Genomic DNA, 20,282 nt, shown 5'->3' on the forward strand with positions numbered 1-20,282 from the left:
CACACAATCTGAACATCTTTTTCCCTGACTGGAGAAACTGGAGACCCCCAGTATGAACAAAGTGCTTCTTCTTATGATTTTCAACAGCAACTACAGTTAGGAGGCTATAGGGCGTAGTTCAGAGTAGAGCTTTAGGGAACCAGCCCAGCAGGTGTTTGCAGGACGCAGGTATTTGCCCGGGAGGGACCCACACAGAGGTTCTCTTTCACTTGCTATGCTTGTCTTGTCTCAGAAGCTTGTAGTGCTTGATGGCATGTGTGTCTCACATCTCTTCTATTTTACAGGCAGTGACTGTTTATGAATGTTTGTCGGAGTGGGGCCAGATTCTCTGTGCGATCTGCCCCAACCCCAAGCTGGTCATCACGGGTGGAACAAGCACGGTTGTCTGTGTTTGGGAGATGAGCACCTCGAAAGAAAAGGCTAAGACTCTCACTCTCAAACAGGTAACAATGTGAGATGGTGGACCTATTCCACCCCACCTGCTCATGCTCTAGAGAAACTGAAAAATTTCCTTAATTCCCAGGCAATTTAGACATTAATGGACAAGACCAAGAAATATATGTTCTTTTGCTAGAAATGGATCTTAAAAAAAAGTAAATGAAAAATCAGAGGATACTATTTCTGAAGATGATCCAAGCTGTCCTTTTTTAAAATCTGAAGCAAGATATCTTTAGGTGATATAGGTTTTTTTAAAATATATTTAAGTAATGTCAATGTTTCTCAGAGTTATATGTGGGTTAAATTCTTGCAAACCAGTTATATTTGCAATTGATTCATAATAACTTCTTTTCTGGATGCTTTTTATTCATCTATACCATTAAGTTGTTGATTTTTGGCTTTTTTTCTTCATTTGTAATATTCTTGAGAACATGGCAAATTCATGAAATGTATTCAGAAAAAACATTGGTGATTTTATTAACAAGAATTTTTGATTACTTGTTATGAGCTGACTCTATCATAAATGTTTAATCAAACCAAGAATTCTTTAATCATGAAGCCATAACCTTTTTAATATTTGATTTATAAGTGAATTTACTATAAGTTTCTTTTTAATGGAGTTTATATCTAGGTGTTTTCTGTGATAACAAATTTTAAAAGTAGTGTAACAGTAATATCTGCCATTTACTGAACACCTGCCGTGTTCAGGGCACTGTGCTGGGGGTTTAAAAAATGTAAAACTGCAATCCTGACATTTATACAAGATCATTATCAGCCTGAGCTAATTAACACCTGGATAAACCACAGCTTAGAGAACTTAAGACACAGGTCCCCGTCACACCTAGTGGTAAAGCCAGGATATAAATTCAGTTCTGTGTGATTCCAAAGCTATTTTAAAACCAGACTCAGACAGACAATGCTGTTTTAAATATCTATAGAAAGAATTGAGCCCCTCTTGCTTACTCCAGTGACCATCTCTATTGTCCAGAAACTTCAGTGGTTGTTGGGTCTAAAGGTGAGTCCTTGTGAGACACGGTCTCCCCATGAGCAGGTGCGAGGCTCTCGGTGAAGTTTGCTGATCCAAACACTCCTGCTTAACGGTATTTTCAATTTAGAAAATGGGCTTCCAAGCTAGCTAGCGTGCCTGCTAGCCCCTCAGTGCCAAGTACTTCTCACTTCAAACAGCCTTCTGGGTTTGCTAAATATATAGTAAGGGTGTGTGCATCACCAAAATTTGATAAATAGTAAATACTCAGAAATTCCTGACAGTCATCTGAATCTTTTCCTTCAAAATGTTTGTTTTCCTGCACTACCATTTCCCTGGATCCTGTTTCTCTTCATATCCCAGCAAAAGAGAAACATGTTTATTCTGGTTTGAGAACAGGTCCCTCTGGGGTGCAGGAGACGCCCAGGTGTTTCCAGCTCCGTAACAGGTGCTCAGCAGACAGGTCAGAGCTGCATTTTCCCTGCATCTTTCTGGGACCATGTGTTACAACCACGCACTTACATTTAAAAAAAAAAAAAAACACATCCAATTGTAGTTCCGTAGAATGGACTTGGAGGAATCGACGGCAGATTCCGAGTTTAAATTCTGAATTTGGGGACTATGATCAACACATCTCGGTGTGGAGATGGAAAGTGTGAGAAAACCCCATCTAGGTTGCAGTTGCGACTCCCCCTTCCTTCTGAGATCCTGGGCTGAGTCCAGGAGAGAAGTAAGATAATAATGGAGAGTGGCGTCTCCCAAGTCCTCCACACTTCTCTCTTAACCCCTGGTGGGGTAGGCAGGGACAGTGGTGAGAAGAGAATGAGGGCCTTCCAGATGCTGCTGCTCAAGGCGCTCTCTGCTATCTGCATGCCTCTCGGTTCGCAGTGCACCCAGCTGTTTGGGGTCTGCTAAGGAGCATGGCCACTGTGATCAGCCTGGTCTCATCTGTTCCCCTTTTAGGCCTTACTTGGTCACACTGATACGGTCACCTGTGCCACCGCGTCGTTAGCCTATCACATCATTGTCAGTGGGTCCCGAGACCGAACCTGCATCATCTGGGACCTGAACAAGCTGTCATTCCTAACCCAGCTCCGAGGCCACCGGGCTCCCGTGTCTGCTCTGTGTATCAATGAATTAACCGTAAGTTGTAAATTGCTCACTTGGTTTGTGTGTAGGAAGACACGTAGCTCTGGCCAGCATAATAAAAAATAACTGCTTTCTAAGTTGATGGACATGCATCTTATAAAAGCCACTTGGTTTAGATGTTGTTTGCAAAAGCAAATGAATATTAAAGTTTGTAACCCAGGAAACAATTCTGTCTTAAAATCCTATCACTGCAGCAATACTTCAAAGAGCAAGATTTGGTTCAAAATAAAACAGTCTAGAATGCGCTTTTTTAAAAGCAAGAAATTTGTGGGGTCTGTTAAAATTGTTGAAGTTTTATGAAATATGTTCCAAGTATTTATAAAGTGAGGAGAGTAATATTTGGGTACCCAAACAAGAGAAAAATTGTTGTAAAATGGTTTTCAAAACAGATTCCAAAGGTATGGGGGAGAAAATGGCCCTCAAGAATACAGTGAAACAGAACAAAATAAATGTGCTGGCATAGGAGCCCCCATGCAGACTGGGCAAGGAAGGGGAAAAAGTCATTGGTTTGGGGTGTTGGGAAGCAGGGGACATTCAGGCTAGATTTAGAGAGAATGAGGTCTCTGTGTCCAGGGGACAAATTCTCACATATGCAGGTCAGTCTGCAAGTTAATGAGAACCCCCAAGCTCATCACTTCTTAGCTGTAAATATTCACTCCCACCCTTGCTGTCAGCCCCGCCAGGGATCACGCTAGTGACACAGGGTGGTCCTTGCTTTGTCATACCATCAGCCACAGGCAGCTTTCCTTTCAAAGGAGGCATATCTTTAATTTATACCGGAAGATTCTGAGTATTGAGTACTGTGCTTTCAGTCAAATACCTTGCAGTCACTCAGAGGAAAAAAAGAAAAGGAAATTTACTCATTTCTACTTAATGGCACTTGCAGTTGTGCCATGGACTTGCTAAGTCTCGTCTGACTCTCTTGTGACCCCATGCACTGTAGGCCGCCAGGCTCCTCTGTCCATGGGGATTCTCCAGGCAAGAATACTGGAGTGGGTTGCCATGCCCTCCTCCAGGGGATCTTCCCGACTCAGGGATCGAACCTGCATCTCCTGCATTGGCAGGTGGATTCTTTACCACTGAGCTACCAGGGAAGGCCTGTTAATGTCACTTAGATTGTCTCATAATAATAAGAGTAATCAGAGTCAGGAATGAGTGGGGAGCATGTGGGGATAAGAGAGTCAAATTTGTTTTCATATATATTTGAAAGGCTTAAAATGTTGTTTAAAACAGCACCTTCGGTTGCTCCTGCAAAGGCATCTAAGAGGAGGTTTATGGAAATGTCAGCGCAGCAGAAATACTCTGATCTTCACTGTGTTGCTCTGAGTCAAATACATAATTGCACTATTTCAAGCACTTTGTTTTACGATTGTTCTTAAATGCTGAGGATTTTATTTCTAGTTAGTTGTCATTGGGGCCAGCATACACTCACTGGATTGCAGTAGTTGCTGCAGACACTACAGACATGTTAGATTTTTCCCTTTGAAGATTCATTTGTCATCTCCATCACTCACGAGAAGATTTCTATTTCTGTTACATTTTTGTAGCCATCATCAAGTCTGCCTTACTGCAGTCTACACTTTGGGTGTAAGCTGCCTTGCAGCTGCCCTTTAATTCTCCTTACTCAACCCTCATAACCACAGGGTTTGCTCAGATGCACTCTAATCGAGGCGCCCTGGAGTAATTGCAGAATGTCTTGCGTAGTACATCATGGGGTGGCAGCCCCCCATCTCCTACAGAGACTGAACCCATTAATTAAAACTCAGCTGCTGACACATGTCGTCAGAGGTGGTTAAGGGGCTGATCCAGAGGTAGACACAGCGGTGCTTTGCTCAGCGTGGTTTTTGTTTGGTTCTTGCCACCTTGGTAGACTGGGGGAGAAGGGGAGGAACAGCAGCAAGACCAGCACAGACAGTGGTTTGGAAAAGCACCGGGTCACACCTGCCTTCCCTTCCCTTCGCTCTTGCATGGGTCCAGCCGTTTGGTTTCTAGCTTTCCTCTGTTTCTGATGTTGTTGTTGTTCACTTGCTCAGTCATGCCCAACTCTTTGCAACCCCATGGATTGCAGCACGCCAGGCCTCCCTGTCCTTCACTATCTCCCAGAGCCTGCTCAAACTCTTTTCCGTTGAGTCAGGGGTGCCATCCAACCATCTTGTCCTCTGTCATCCCCTTCTCCCACATGCAATCCTTTCCCAGCATCAGGGTCTGTTCTAATGAGTCAGCTGTTCACATAAGGTGGCTGAAGTATTGGAACTTCAGAATCAGTCCTTCCAATGAATATTCAGGAGTGGTCTCCTTTAGGATGGACTAGTTGGATCTCCTTGCAGTCCAAGGGACTCTCAAGAGTCTTCTCCAACACCACAGTTCAGAAGCATCAATTCTTCGGCACTCAGCTTTCTTTATAGTCCAACTCTCATATCCATACATGACTACTAGAAGAACCATAGCTTTGACGAGACAGACCTTTGTCAGCAAAGTAATGTTTCTGCTTTTTAATATGCTGTCTAGGTTGGTCATAGCTTTTCTTCCAAGGAACAAGCATCTTTTAATTTCATGGCTGCATTTACCATCTGCAGTGATTTTGGAGCCCAAAAAAATAAAATCTATCACTGTTTCCATTGTTTCTCCATCTATTTGCCATGAAGTGATAGGACTGGATGCCATGATCTTAGTTTTTTGAATGTTGAGTTTTAAGCCATCTTTTTCACTCTCCTCTTTCACTTTCATCAAGAGGCTCCTTAGTTCCTCTTCACTTTCTACCATAAGGGTGGTGTCATTTGCATTTCTGAGGTTGTTGATATTTCTCCTGGCAATCTTGATTTCAGCTTGTGCTTTATCCAGCCCAGCATTTTGCATGATGTACTCTGCATAGAAGCTAAATAAGCAGGGTGACAATATACAGCCTTGATGTACTCCTTTCCCAAATTGGAGCCGGTCCATTTTTCCATGTCCAGTTCTTACTGTTGCGTCTTGACCTGCATACAGGTTTTTTAAGAAGGTAGGAGAGGTGGTCTGGTATTCTTATCTCGAAGAATTTTCCACAGTTTGTTGTGATTTACAGTCAAAGGCTTTAGCGTAATCAGTGAAGCAGAAGTAGATGTTTTTCTGAAGTTCTCTTGCTTTTTCTATGATCCAGTGGATGTTGGCAATTTGATCTCTGGTTCCTCTGCCTTTTCTCAATCCAGCTTGAATACTTGGAAGTTCTCGGTTAACATACTGTTGAAGCCTAGCATGGAGAATTTTGAGAATTACTTTGCTAGCTTGTGAAATGAGTGCAGTTGTGCAGTTGTTTCAGCATTCTTTGGCACTTGCCTTTCTTTGGGATTGGAATAAAAACTGATCTTTTCCAGTCCTTGGCCATTGCTGAGTTTTCCAAATTTGCTGGCATATTTATTGTTTTTGATGACCATCTTCCAATTCCTGTATGTTGTCCTACGCCCACTGGCTGTACTGAAATCCACCAGATCATTTCTGAAGTCGGACCTAGCATCACGCCTGTCAGACTATCTCAGGGATACAGGAGGCTGCCTGGGATGGTGTAGAAGCTTTGGGGTGTCTAAAGGGCCCAGCGCACTAACTGACATACTGTTGATGCTTCAGGAAGTATGTTTGTTTTGTTCCTTTAACAGTAGTGGGTGGTTTTCTGACCAAACTGACAGAACTTGAAGGAAAAGCTTCATTTTTGTTTTTTTTTCCCCCCATCTTTGGAACTCATGAAAAACTGACTTATCAGCTCAGGGAGCCTTAGGGTTTATTCAGTATGCCAAGGAGTGACCTACATACTAGCTTTCTTCTTTTCTGTTGTGAATACAAATTTGTAATAGGATATTACAGTGTTACCAAGATTTCACCTTTTCGTTTATTGAAGGAGAGCCCCAGCTGTGCCAAACTAAAAGATTTCTCTCCTACCCCATGGCTTTTGTGATTGGGCTCATTTTGTAAAATTAAGTGGGTTCCTACCTCTTGGTGGAAGGTATAAATAAATTTTGTAAACAGTAAGGGTAAAAGAGTGGTTATCACCTCCTCAGATTACAGATAGCTTTGACATGGAATGCAGCAGGGCTCTTCTGAGTATGTGGAAGGGCTTCCACCTCCATCACCAGATCACCTTGGCCCGTCTTCACGCCACCTTGAATTCTTAAAGAGGCCTCTGTTCAGGGTATTCTTTTTAGTCAGCAAGCTCTGGATTCCAGGCTGCCTCAGAAATTACCCAGTCACTAGTCAAAGCACTTAAGAGGGTTCTCGAGAGCCACACCAAAGATTCCATTGCTTCCGAAAGGAGCGTGTCCTCTGCCAGGAGTGACGTTTCTCTTCCCGTCTCAGGGGGACATCGTGTCCTGCGCCGGCACATACATCCATGTGTGGAGCATCAACGGGAACCCCGTCGTGAGTGTGAACACGTTCACGGGCAGGAGCCAGCAGATCGTCTGTTGCTGCGTGTCGGAGATGAACGAGTGGGACACACAGAACGTCATTGTCACGGGACACTCGGATGGCGTGGTCCGGGTAGGTCCGCTGTGAGCACACGCGCCGGCGTGTTTGCTGCCATAGTTCACCCGAAGCTTCTGTAGCTGTCTGCAGGTGAAGACACCTGGAGGTTGTCCTGCCGTTTAGCAAACTCGCACTCAGATGTAGACCTTGGCCACTGGGTTATCAGACGTGGGGAGCATCAGTGACTCGGCCTCTTTTTCCCCCAGTAAGTAGGTGTGTTAGTGCTGTTGCCCACTTGAGACAGGATCACTTAGACACCGTCTCCCTGTCACGCTGGGATTGCTAGAAGTGTCAGCTCCCCAAGTGTTGGCCTTTCAGCCCGTCAGATGGCTTCGTAGGGAAAATGGGGACCATCTGTTCTCTGCAAAGAATCACAGGGCTCGATCATGCTTCCAGGGGCCTCTCGTCATTCATTCCTTTCCTGTCTCAGATCCTGGGTGATTTTACCTGAATCCTAAATCCGTTTATCCTTTTCTTAGTTTTCATGTGTTGAAAAGAGAAAAAGTGAAATTGCTCAGTTGTGTCCGACTCTTCCCAACCCCACAGACTGTAGCCTACCAGGCTCTTCTGTCCATGGGATTTTCCAGGCAAGAGTACTGGAATAGGTTGCCATTTCCTTCTCTAGGGAATCTTCCCAACCCAGGGATCAAACCCAGGTCTCCCGTATTGTAGGCAGACAGTTTACGGTCTGAGCCGCCAGGGAAGCCGATGCGTTCATGCGTTGGGCCTCTACCAAAAATGGAATCCATGGAGTGTTTACCTTTTTAATCTGTTCTAATACTTGGGTGTTTCTCTCGGGAGATTTTTCTTTATGTCCTTCTTTAATTGTGCTCTGTAAAAGGAGAGAGCAGCTGGTTGCTGCCCTTGTCAGTCACAAGCAGAGCTACCCATTGAGGCCATCAGCCACTCCCTGGCCACACCCTGCTCTCAGACTCTGGGCACACACCCAAAAGGCACACCCCCAAAGCCGCAGGCCTGCAGAGCAGCATTCCAGATTACTCTATCTGTGAGGCATCGTGAAGAGCACCCTAGCCAAATACGTCTGGGGCTCCTGCTTCCTGTATACCTTCTTGGAGGTGTAAAGTATATATCAGTGTAGGCAAGCCTCGCAGGGGTTTTTGGAGGAAATAAGGAAGTGTACATAGTTTAACTGTGTTTCTGAAATCTGTTTGACCCCATTCCTTTTCCCTTGACCATGAAAAACCCACTGACATCTCATGCAATACAGTTTGGGGAGAACTGTTTTATTTGCAGGCAGTCCCTGCCACATTTTTCAAGATACAGGGAAACCTGACTGTACATAATAAGAGAAATCAGGTTACCTATTTAACCCTGAGAATCCATCTTCATGCAGTAACTCATAAATTGTTTCTGTAATCTGTTCAACTGTATTGTTTTTTTCCCATGCTTATTTAAATTCAGTTTTGGAGAATGGAATTTTTGCAAGTTCCTGAAACGCCAGCCCCTGAGCCTACTGAAGTCCTCGAAATGCAGGAAGACTGTCCAGAAGCACAAATCGGTATTGAATACTTTCTAAGTTTTGCAGTAGTTTTCATGTTTCTTTCTTTTTTTTTTTTTAAATCCTTATGAGTAAACTTACATCAGCTTACATTAAGCAAGAGCCTGAGGTCGGGCATTGCTGTCAGAAGCGGTCTTACTGCCTGGTAAGGGATGCCTGGTAAGTAAGAGCCTGGCGGGCTCACAGAGTTCTCTAGTTCATCAGGCAATACCCCGTGCGGTAGTGTCTCACAGTCAGCTTTCACATCCCACAGTAAATACAGTTACAAGCTTCCCAGAATACCAGAGGCTTGGGCTTTCCGTTCTGAGAAATACAAAGCAGGTCCAAGAGTCCAGTGTCCCATGAGTCAGGGGGCCACACCTCAGTCCCACCAATCACTTGAACAGCTCAGTGTGAGTGACAGGGCAGCATCCTGTTTGTAAACTATTCACAGAGACAGACCAGAGTCCATCCTCTAGACCCCCTCAAGAAGGGCCTTCATTACACAGAAGCCTGGTGATCTGTATTCTTGTTGTTTAGTCGCTAAGTCATGTGTGACTCTTTGCGACCCCATGCACTATAGCCCACCAGGCTTCCCTGTCCATGGGATTTCCCAGGCAAGAATACTGGAGTGGGTTGCCATTTCTTCCCCCAGGGTGTCTTCCCAGCCCAGAGATTAAACCCACGTCTCCTGCATTGGCAAGCGCGTTCTTGGTACCACTGAGCTGCCAGGGAAGCCCCAGTCTTTGTTCTATATCTGCTGCTGTTTGTGAAGCACTTTAACATTTTCCAGTGAAATATAGAGATAGATTTATTTGTGTGTGTGTATACTATATACACACACAGAATGTTTGGAAATGGCACCAAAGAATCAAGGTAAGGTGTGCTTTGGGTTACTGAGTCTCCAGAGAAGTACCTATCGCTGATTTGGATCGACTGGTCCCAGACTCTTCATAGAAAGGAATAGGGCTTTAAGTTCAACCTCTAGATTGTCTCACCATGACTAATTTTTGTACACTGAGAATTCAGCATGAGTTTGACAATATGAGGAAGTTGCTAAGGGAAAAGGCTTACTTACTATCAGAAAGACACAAATCCTTCTCCTTGTAAGCTGACAGTAGCTTTTACTTTCTTTGCTAGAACCGATGGACAGGACATTGTAATGCTTGTATTACTTTAATGCATGTAAATTTCCACATAGATAATTGCAGCTCCACTAAGAAGAAAGTCATCTGGGTGTTTGGAGACCTATACTCAGAATTCAGTTCAGTTTGTATTTGAAAGTTAATAACTATTGTGTGTCAGACATCAGCTGTTCAGTCTTATGAGAAGTATGTCCTTCTGCCTTCCTCTTAACAAAGCTTGTAAGTGAATAACAGGGAAACACGAATAAGGAGAGAAGAAGGGGTCAGATTCAGGGAGGAGAGACATTTGTATATCTTCATCCTCTTTATGTTTTTACATTGTGGACAAAGTTTAGCAGGAGTGGCAGAGGCGGAGAGCAGCCCACAGAAAGGGTTAACTTGGGACCATGTCAGAGTGGTAGGACTCAAGGGCAGGGGGCCCAGATGAAAGAGAAGACAGACTAGTGGCTCTCTGGAAATCAAACCTGTGTCAGAGACCACTCTTTGAAGACTTTCATGATCATAAGCCATTGGGTTAAAAAGAAAAAACACCTGAAATTAGCCAACCAGCTTACTAATGTTAGTAGAAGTGTTAATCGCTCAGTTTTGTCCTACTCTGTATAATCCCATGGACTGTCTCCTCTGTCCATGGGATTTCCCAGGCAGGAATAATGGAGTGGGTTGCCATTTTCCTCCTTCGGGTGGCTTCAGGTTTGATCCCTGGGTCTGCTTCATTGCAGGCAGACTCTTTAACACAAGCAAATTAAGTATTTGTCTTGTTAAAAAATATGCGTCGTGGACTGGTGCTTGCTTACTTGTTTGTTCATTTGTTTTTGGCTGAGTCAGGTTGTAGTTGTGGCACGCAGGATCTTCATTGACACACGCAGGTTCATGGGCTCCAGAGCGAATGGGTTCAGTATTTGAGGCACGCAGGCTTACTTGCCCTGCAGCATGTGAGATCTTAGTTCCCTGACCAGGGATCAAACCTGTATCTCCTCCATTGGAAGGCGAATTCTTAACCACTGGACCACCAGGGAGGTCCCTGCTCACTTGTTCTTGCTCTCTCCTTTGTTCCAGTTACATATGTTTGAAAGTAAGTGAAAGTGTTGGTCACTCAGTAGTGTCTGACTCTTTGTAACCCTGTGACTGTAGCCTGCCAGGCTCCTCTGTCCATGGGATTCTCCAGGCAAGGATACTGTAGTGGGTTGCCATTCCCTTCTCCAGGGGATCTTCCTGACTTAGGGACTGAACCCGGGCCTCCTGCACTGCAGGCAGATAGATTCTTTACCCTCTGAGCCACCAGGAAAGCTAGTTCTCCCTCCTAGTTTTTGCAAGGGAATTGAGCTGAAGAAATGCACAGTAACAATGGAAAGAGGAGGAAGAACAAAATTCTCAGTTAAGATTTCTATCCATAGTCTGTTCATCTGTGCTGTCGTTTATATTGACTGCTATGTGGAAGGCACCATGTTGGGACTCCTCTTCAACTGACCACTGTCTTATAAAAATAATGACCAAAAGTAATAGTTTGGGGTGAGAATTTTAAATGTGTGAGAGCCATACAGCTGTTAAAGGAGCCCAGAAGAGAGAGTTAACTTTCTGTTGCAGAAACCTCGTAAGATTTTAGAGAAAGAAGCACTTAAGATGTGTCTTGAGAGATAGGTCACATCGGAACACACAGAGGTTGGGAAGATGGGTCCAGGCGGGGCCAACCCGCATGCGCAGAACTAGCTGTGTGGAGAGCAGAGTGGGCCCGTCCAGCTGAGCTGTGGCCGTGAGGCAGGTGCAGGTAGCGAGAAGTTCATAAAGGCAGGCTTTGGCCAGATTGTGAAAGAATAAATGCCCATCTAAGGATTTGGGCCAAAGCAGTCTATGAACTCTGAAATTCTACCCTTTTGCTATCATACCTAACTGAAAATTCTGGCAAATTATTTGTCTTTATGGCTTCCCAGGTTGAGCTAGTGGTAAATAACCCTCTTGCCAGTGAAGGAGACATAAGAGATGTGGGTTCGATCCCTGGGTCAGGAAGGTCCCCTGGAGGAGGGCACAGCAACCCACACCAGTATTCTTGCCTGGAGAATCCCGTGGACAGAGAAGCCTGGCAGGCTACGATCCATAGGGTCACAAAGAGTTGGACACAACTGAAGCAACCTTGCATATTTTAATACTGAGCTTAAAATACTGTCTCTTGTGTCTTAACCAGTAGAGGAAAAGTAGCTGTGGGACAAAGCTGGATCTAACCATGATGTGTGTGTGTTTTCTAATTCCCCCAATGCATCACCCAGGGCAGGAAGCCCAGGACGAGGACAGCAGCGATTCCGAAGCCGACGAGCAGAGTGTCAGCCAGGACCCCAAGGACACGCCCAGCCAGCCCAGCAGCACCAGCCACCGGCCCCGGGCGGCCTCCTGCCGAGCCACAGCCACCTGGCACAACGACAGTGGCTCCGATGACTCCCGGCGCTGGTCCGATCAGCTCAGCCTCGATGAGAAAGACGGCTTCATATTTGTCAACTATTCAGAGGGCCAGAGCAGACCTCATCTCCAGGCTCCCCTTAGCCACCCCCACCCCAATCCCATCGAGGCGCGGAATTACAGCCGATTGAAGCCTGGTAACTCGGAAGTCCCATGTCTGTTTGTCAAGCCTTGGGGGTTGGCCAGGGCCGGTGGACTGAGGCGGAGGGCTGCAGCTCTTCTTTGCCCCATCCCTGTGACCGAGGCCACCCGCCAAGAGGGCCTCTCGTTTCTTCTTGTGTAAAGTGGACCTAGAGACCCTTGGAGATTCTATCCTACAGTAGTGCCTGCAATATGTTGGGCATTTTGTAAAGAAAAATAATGTCAAACCAAAACTTCATTCATTCACAAATTATGAAAGCTTTTGAAAATGGGTAGGCTGTGGATTACAGATAAATAGATAAAACTCTATTCACAGAGAGCTTTACCTATGATAGAGTTAGGGGCCAGGTCCTCAAATGGAGAAGCTGTGCCTTGTACTGAGGGTTTCCCCCTCCCCACGTTTGTCCTTGTGAAGGCCTCACTGAGTCCATGGTCGGTGTCAGGCTAGACCGCTGGGCCTTTAACAACCGAGGCAGCAGAGACCAAGAACCAGAGGGGCTGCCAGAGCTTCGTTCGGCAGCACCCTGAAGTGTTAGGGGCCACCTACCATACGTGGGCTCCCCTCGCTTCGTCAGTCATGCGTTGCCCTTTTCCGCCCCAGGGTACCGCTGGGAACGGCAGCTGGTGTTCAGGAGTAAGCTGACCATGCACACGGCCTTCGACCGGAAGGACAACGCGCACCCTGCCGAGATCACCGCACTGGGCGTCTCCAAGTAAGTGGCCAGCTCTCCTGGGGCCCAGCCCGGGCGCCCACACTCAAGCCGTCTCTGGGGAGCACAGGTTTCATCTGTCCTATCCTGTGGGGCTCCACCAGACAAACCAGGACACCTGCCAGTGTGTGGATTTCACTTGTGAATTTCAAAAACCAAAAAACTTTGCCTTCTCTGTTCTTCAGAGATAGAGCACGGTTTGATGCATGGAGGGTCGAGATGGAGTGTGCGTTCGGGCTCAGTGCTGTTCTGTCCCTGTCCACGCTCGACCCCTCCCCAGTGTGTGCGTGACCGGAGTCACAGGGAGCTGCGGCCGCGTGGCGGTGACTCTGCCGTGTCTCCTGCAGGGACCACAGCAGGATCCTCGTGGGCGACAGCCGGGGCCGGGTGTTCAGCTGGTCTGTGAGCGACCAGCCCGGCCGCTCAGCCGCCGACCACTGGGTGAAGGACGAAGGAGGGGACAGCTGTTCAGGCTGCTCCGTGCGGTTCTCTCTCACGGAAAGACGGCACCATTGCAGGAACTGCGGTCAGCTCTTCTGCCAGAAGTAAGATGAGATGCAAGCTTTCTTTTAATTAAAAAATTGATTTTTATTTATTTATTTTTAGTTGCTCTGGTGCGCAGGCTTTTCTCTAGTTGCAGCAAGCGTTGGGGCTACTCTCTAGTTGCGGTGCTTGGGCTTCTTATCACCGTGGCTTCTCTTCTTGCAGAGGCAGGGCTCTAGGTGCACGGGCTTCAGCAGACATGATTCATGGGTGAATCATTCACCAGTTGCCTGGTGGCAGGTGGGATCTTCTTCAGTCAGGGTTTGAACCTGTGTCCCCTGCATTGGCAGACTGACTCAACCACTGGACCACCAGGGATGTCCTTGATGGACTCAAGGGATTTTGTTTCATTTTATCAGTATAAGCAATACAGCAGTGCACACCATTATAAATGCCCTCTTCATACACAAGCTGGAGTTTCCCTAGAGGAGATACCTCAGGAAGGAATTGATAGATGGCAGACATAGCCCTGAACTTAACTAGCTATTGCCAGATTACTCTCCAGAACAGTAGTGCTAGCTCACTCTCCCTCCAGCAGGGTATGTCAGTTCTTGCAGTGCTTATTCATACCTGGGACTGCCAAGCTTTTCCACGTTTGCCAATCTGATAGCCAGATTGTGTTGTTTTAACTTGCAGCGTTTCTGAGGTTGAACATCTTTTCATATGCTTATTGCCAGTTTTGAGTTTCCTCTTGGGTAACTTGGCCCATTTCCCCTTTGGGTTTGCTCTTCTGTTTTTTCCCACCTCCTTGAGGAGTTGTTTTGTATCCTGGGCTCTGATCCTTTGCCTTATATATGTCTTGCAGCTATCTTCTGCCAGTCTATGGCTTGTGTTTTTAACTTGATGTATGTTTTTTTTTTTCTGGCACATGGGTTTAGAATTTTGATGTAGTAGCATGTGTTACTTTTTATGACTTTTGCTTCTTTTTTTGACCTTAAAGAATCTTTCTCTGTCCTGAGGTCATAAAGATGGCCTTGTTCATTTTCTTTTAAAAGTTTCAGTTTTGTTTTTCACATTTGGGTCTTTAGGTTCAAATCCATTTGGAATTTATTTGGGGGTACGACATGAGGTGGGGATCACTTATATTTCCCGGGTACAAAGAGTCAGTTGTCTCATATGCATTGATTCCTTGCCCTCTCTGTCATACTCTGGGGTCCCACATACGCATGTTCAGGCCTTACTTTCTTTTTTTTAAGATTTATTTACTTACATATTTGCGTGCTTAGTCGCTCAGTCATGTCCAACTCTTTGTGACCCTTTGGACCATAGCCTGCCAGCCTCCTCTGTCCATGGGATTTCCCAGGCAAGAATGTATGTATGTATGTATTTTTGACTGCACTGGGTCTTCATTGCCCTGCGAGGGCTTTCTCCAGTTGCAGTGTGGGCTACTCTTTGTTGTGGTACACGGGCTTCTCCTGTTGCTGACACACATCCTAGGGCATGTGGCCTCAGTACTTGTGGCACACAGGCTTAGTTTCTATGAGGTATGTGGGATCCTCCCGAAACCAGGGATCAAACCCATGTCCCCTGCATTGGCAGGCAGATTCTTAACCACCAGACCACCAGGGAAACCCCAGTCCTTAGTTTTCATGGCAGACAACAGAAAAGATCCCCCAGGCAGTACTCACTAATATTTATATTGCCTTACTCAAAAGATGCTTTCACAGAACACATAAAGTGTATCATTGCTCCTGAGCCAGTCACTGAGGGGCCGTGACTTATTGGAAAGGCTGTGGTCTTGGCTTTACACTGCCCAGGTGCTCACTGGACTGTTGTCCATTGCGTCATCTCAGCATATTACTAGCCCTCTCTGAAATCACACATGAGTTTTGTAAAGCACCAGGTGCAAAGTCTGGCAAAATAGGTGTTTAGTAAGAAGTGTTATCATGATTATAAATTTTTTTCAGACTAATGTCTTAAACCTTTTCTCCTGAGATGTCTGATTCAAGGTGGGGTAGCAGAAAGTTGCTGCCAGCCACTTCTTACAGGAATTTCCATGATGGCAGAGGAATCTGTCTTGAGCTTCTGTGCTTTGAGACACCCACTCTGCGAAGCCTAGTGATCTGGTAATTTCTGGTCATCACCACCTCCATATGTCTGCTGACACACATCTGTTCTTTGTAGTGTTTAATTTTCTAAGTACTGTTTACATGTAGGTAATTCTTTAAATTAGCCCAGGCCTTCAAATGTTGAATGAAGGCTTTATTTGAAAAACCAACCAAACAAGTGACTGATAATGACATAATGGGAATGGAAGGAATGCTGTCCCAGAGGGCATAGCCCTGCCATGATCTTTTACCCTTGAGCTGCTAAGGGAGCTTGCCAGCATTCCTAAGGGTCTCCTCAAAGTCCAGTCCCTTAAACCTCCGAGGCTGGTGGCGCGTCCCTTATTCTCTGGACACTTCTACTGGTAGATTAATGGAGGAAACAAAATCTTCAGTCTTGTGAAAAGCCAAGCTCAAAGTGACGGAGTGCCACATTCAGGGTCATATCCTGCTTTATGCCAGGAGTAAGAATGCTTTCTATAAAGAACTGGAACATCTCTAAGTGTGTATTCCACCTCAAGAAATTCTGTCAAGATAAACAGAAAATGAGAACATTTGGACCAGACAGAAAAGTCAAACTACAAGAAATGACTGAAGAGTGAGTCAAAGTGATTAAAAGCTCAGAAGAACTCTTTAGTGACCAAAGTGTCTTTTAAAATGAGTAGTAAGAGCTCTAATGCCCAGGGAAAATAGGCTCCAAGTAAAGACACTGGCATACCGCCCAAGGTGACAGGACATGAGGAAGAATGCCCTACTTCCGTCCTGCACGGGAAGAATGGCCTCTGAGCTGTTGACTTCCCTTGGCTTCATCCTGTAGGAGAATCTTAACTTTTTTTTTTAAATTCTCTTTTGTCAAACAAATGGCTTGCCTTGGTTTATTAGCACTTTTCTTCATAGGATGAAACAAGGAATACAGCATTCCTTGTGGTCCTAGGTCAAAAACCACGTGACCCATACTAGTATGGCCTCTGGCATTCTTCTGACAAAATGTGCTCTTGAGTGTTACACTGCAGGCTGTCCATTCTGTTTTTAAATTAGCATTTCGGGGCCCAGTGGTCCAATGTGGGAAAAAAATCCGTAACTACCTGGTTTTACCTCTCCTTTAGGTGCAGCCGATTTCAGTCAGAAATCAAACGCTTGAAAATCTCCTCCCCAGTCCGTGTCTGTCAGAACTGTTACTACAACTTACAGCACGAGAGGAGTTCAGAAGACGGGCCTCGGAATTGTTGAAGATTCAGCAAGCTGATTGGAGACCACGGTCTGGAGACCCCGCTTCCCGCCTCCCCCGTCACAGCTCGCAGCTCGGAAGGCATTGAAACAGTCTCCGTTTACACATCTCTTCACACCGCGCGTCTGAAGTGTGGGATTCAGAGGGAACACTGACTGAACGGGTGTCAAGTACAGTCGTGGGGCAGACACTGCAGGTGAGCAGCACAAGAATACGAGGTGGTTCCCAGGAGCAACATCTCAATATCCGACTCTCCCTTAACAATCGCTGTCTCCAAGAGAAAATCCTCACATGTTAACTGTTCTTTTCTTGCGTCTCGTTTTTGTAGAGCTACTCATCCTCAATTGGAAAAATCAACGACTACAAAAAAAAAAAAAAAAAGGCTTTTAGAAAATGGTTGTAAATCTGACTTCTTTGCAAGTAACTGTGTATATTGTAAATAGGTACAAAGGCCTTTTTTTCTAAATAAGGACTTAACAGCCTGTAACATGAGACTTCCAACTAAACCACTAATTCAATGAAATGCTTATGGTTTGTCTGACATCCCTCACCAATTAATTATAAATTTTTTTTTTTTAAATCCTCAAAGACATTATCTGTGGTCTTTTTTCCTTCCCCCTTGCAAGCCCAGCCCGTGTGCCCGATGTCCTTTCTCTCAAGTTGCCCACGGTATCTCCACTTAACCTAAGCTAGTAACCAAAACAATGTCATGTGGACCTTCTTTAGGAAACAGTGTGGGAGAATAGGAGTCTGGCCCTGAGATACCCTGGCAATCTTTGGGCATCTTGCACATGGCTACCTACCACCTCGGTGTTGTTCTGATGTCATAAGGCCCCACGTAGACTTCTCTTTGGACTGCCCTGTGGTCAAAGCATCCGTTCTTAGCACTGCGCCCTGGTGGTCGGGCAATCCACGCAGTGCAGGAAACAGCCCTGCCTCAACTAATGGAAATATATTTGCATGTAACCCAAATTAGCTTCTCTTGCATAGAACATAAGAAGTATGTGTCTTTGGTGACACTAATGTTCTACTATAGCTTATTTTCCAAAAAAGGGGTTAAAACAAAAGAAAAAAGTGTACAGAGTTAACATGTAAACCTTGATGTAAAACTGGATCATGTCAGAACTGCTTATAATTAACCTTTACCATTTAATGCCATCTACCTGAAAACAGTGAGATTTATACTGTATCAATGTCTATTTTTTTGTTTTTGCTATGAATATAATTACAGTATTTTAATATTTAGTTATTTAATTTGTTCTACTAGTTGGATACAGAACACACAAATCCAGGGAGACTAAAGCTGGTGGGGGCGAAGGGATAAGTTTCGTTTACAGAAAAAAAAAAAGGCTTTGGTGGTGGGATTTTTTAAAATGTGTGTTATGTACATATATAAATATATATATAAAACAAATGAAACGATTAATCTAGATTTTAACATTTTCAGATATTTAGTGATAATATTATGAACAAATCTAAAAGCCCTGTGATTTGAAAAACACAGAAGCATTTATGGCCCAGGAAAGGAAGGACAGGCCTTCACACCTCTCGGAGTATCATACGAAGGACAGCGGCTTTGGCATTCCCGATTTTTCATCTTTAGGCCCTGGTGACAGGCACACTTATGCACTAAAATGCACATATATGCACATGCATTCAAGCATAGGCATTGGTACAATAGTAACCTTGTACCTAATGGGCTGAAACCAGCTTAAGAACAAATTTGTTCTTCCTGATAACTAGGTCTCCAAGAGAAAAATATAAAGGCTGCTTTAGTGCCTTATGCTTACTAAATTTACACCTTTATTTACCTAGGTTTGAGCCTACTGTCTATGATTACATATCAAAATTGAGGAAAACACTTCCATTTCTAAAAGTTCAAATATACTTGTTAATAAAAGGATTATTGGCATTAATACTTTAACTTGAAGAAAAGTTGTGTTCTGTTTTCCTTCCTGTGTCGTCCTCTCTCCCATCTTCCTCCCTCCCCCACCCCTGCCCCCAACCTTCTTATTCCAATTCTAATAAATAATGCTGGGTGTTCAACAGTTGCAGGACTTGTGCTCTCACCTAGCCGCGGGCTTTGTCCCTGTCCGGACCTAGAGATGAGTTGTAGCAGTGTTATTCTACACTTTTTAAAAGAGGCGTCCTCCTTGTGTCCACGAACCATGTTTACCCCAAAACCCAACGGCAGAGATGTTCTTTAAAGACTTGAATATATGAATGTCTGTACGTAGTTACTTAAAGGTTTTTCCTCTATGTAATATGAAGTTATATGAGATGAACACTTTTAAACTTTCCGACACAACTTCCATAACTAGAAGGTGGAAACCAAAACCCTCATGATAGTCTTTCCTCTGGCAGCTGGTGCTGTGGGCAACCGTTTTGTTCAGTGGGGTTTCTTTTCCTTTTTGCTTTTAATGCAGAAATCACAAATCACTCACACACCCAAGTACACTCACTCACATAAACTAATCGTGTCTCTGGATGTCTTTCTGTGTTCCACGTACATTGTTTACCAACATACATTCTCAGCATGTACATCCACCTTTGTGTGGTCCATGTTCTTTCTCTGAGAGTACCTCACAGGGCTTCTGCCTGATCTTCGTAGTGGTTTGTCCATCCATCCATTCATTCATCCGTGTTTTCTAACATTTGTGTGTAGTGTGGCATGGCAACGTCATGCTTTTGAAGAAGAGACTAGCTGCCCACAGCAGCCATCCGTCTGGATAATAGCAAAACACTCTAGATAAGTTATTTTGCACTTTCTTATGTATAAAGTTGGTAGAAACTTATTTTTGCTTTGTATCATTTAAATACATTTTGTTTGGGTAAATGAACTGTGTATAAAATATTTATGCCATTAAAACTGTTTTTAGAAAGTATTTTTAATTTCAGCAAGTTTGGTTACTTGTTGCATGACTATTAACCCAGCTGACTTTTTGTGTCAGTGCAATGTATATTTTTTTGTCCTGTTATTAACTTGTAAGCCCTAGTAATGGCCGATTATTTGTACAGCAACAGAAGTAAATTGAAGATACTGGCTAAGACTGGATTGACTGTGGACTTTTGTACTATATTGCAGAATCCAATATCTGTTCTTTGGTGGTTATGTAAAAGGCCTGAAGAATTACTATCTTAGTGTGCAATCTGTGATAACTGAATGTTCATTGTATATCTGTCTCTGATGCAAAAAGGTAGAGTAACACAATTATAATACATGATTAAATGCAGTAGTCCAGATACTTTTTTTTTTTTTTCATTTCAGATAAATACCTCCTATTTACCACCCCCAGGAAAAAAAGAAAACGTTTTAAAGCCAGCTCTTCAGAGAAGGAAAAACAAAATTGAGGTCCAATAAAACTTTTGTGTAGTTCTTTTCTAGTTGTGAATATATCTTTCAGAAGCACCTGCTTAAATTCTCTGCTTGCAGATGTGTTGGCTGCTAGGATCTGGCTCCA

At 44.5% G+C, this 20,282-nt stretch overlaps 1 protein-coding gene across 6 annotated transcripts in view; it reads left to right on the forward strand.

Moving 5' to 3' along the window:
• WDFY3 (WD repeat and FYVE domain containing 3) overlaps positions 1–20,064 on the forward strand; it is a 249,052-nt gene extending 228,988 nt beyond the window's left edge. For all 6 annotated transcript variants that reach the window (XM_061145614.1, XM_061145615.1, XM_061145616.1 and 3 more), the window contains 8 exons: positions 285–443; positions 2,387–2,566; positions 6,896–7,078; positions 8,486–8,582; positions 11,968–12,291; positions 12,897–13,008; positions 13,353–13,550; positions 16,700–20,064. In XM_061145614.1, the coding sequence (XP_061001597.1) occupies positions 285–443; positions 2,387–2,566; positions 6,896–7,078; positions 8,486–8,582; positions 11,968–12,291; positions 12,897–13,008; positions 13,353–13,550; positions 16,700–16,823 (1,377 nt within the window). In that variant the 3' untranslated portion in view covers positions 16,824–20,064. The remainder of the gene's footprint in view (positions 1–284; positions 444–2,386; positions 2,567–6,895; positions 7,079–8,485; positions 8,583–11,967; positions 12,292–12,896; positions 13,009–13,352; positions 13,551–16,699) is intronic.
• Positions 20,065–20,282: the final 218 nt, after the last annotated feature.

This window comes from Dama dama, chromosome 6 (assembly GCF_033118175.1).
Source record: "Dama dama isolate Ldn47 chromosome 6, ASM3311817v1, whole genome shotgun sequence".
Taxonomy (NCBI): domain Eukaryota; kingdom Metazoa; phylum Chordata; class Mammalia; order Artiodactyla; family Cervidae; genus Dama; species Dama dama.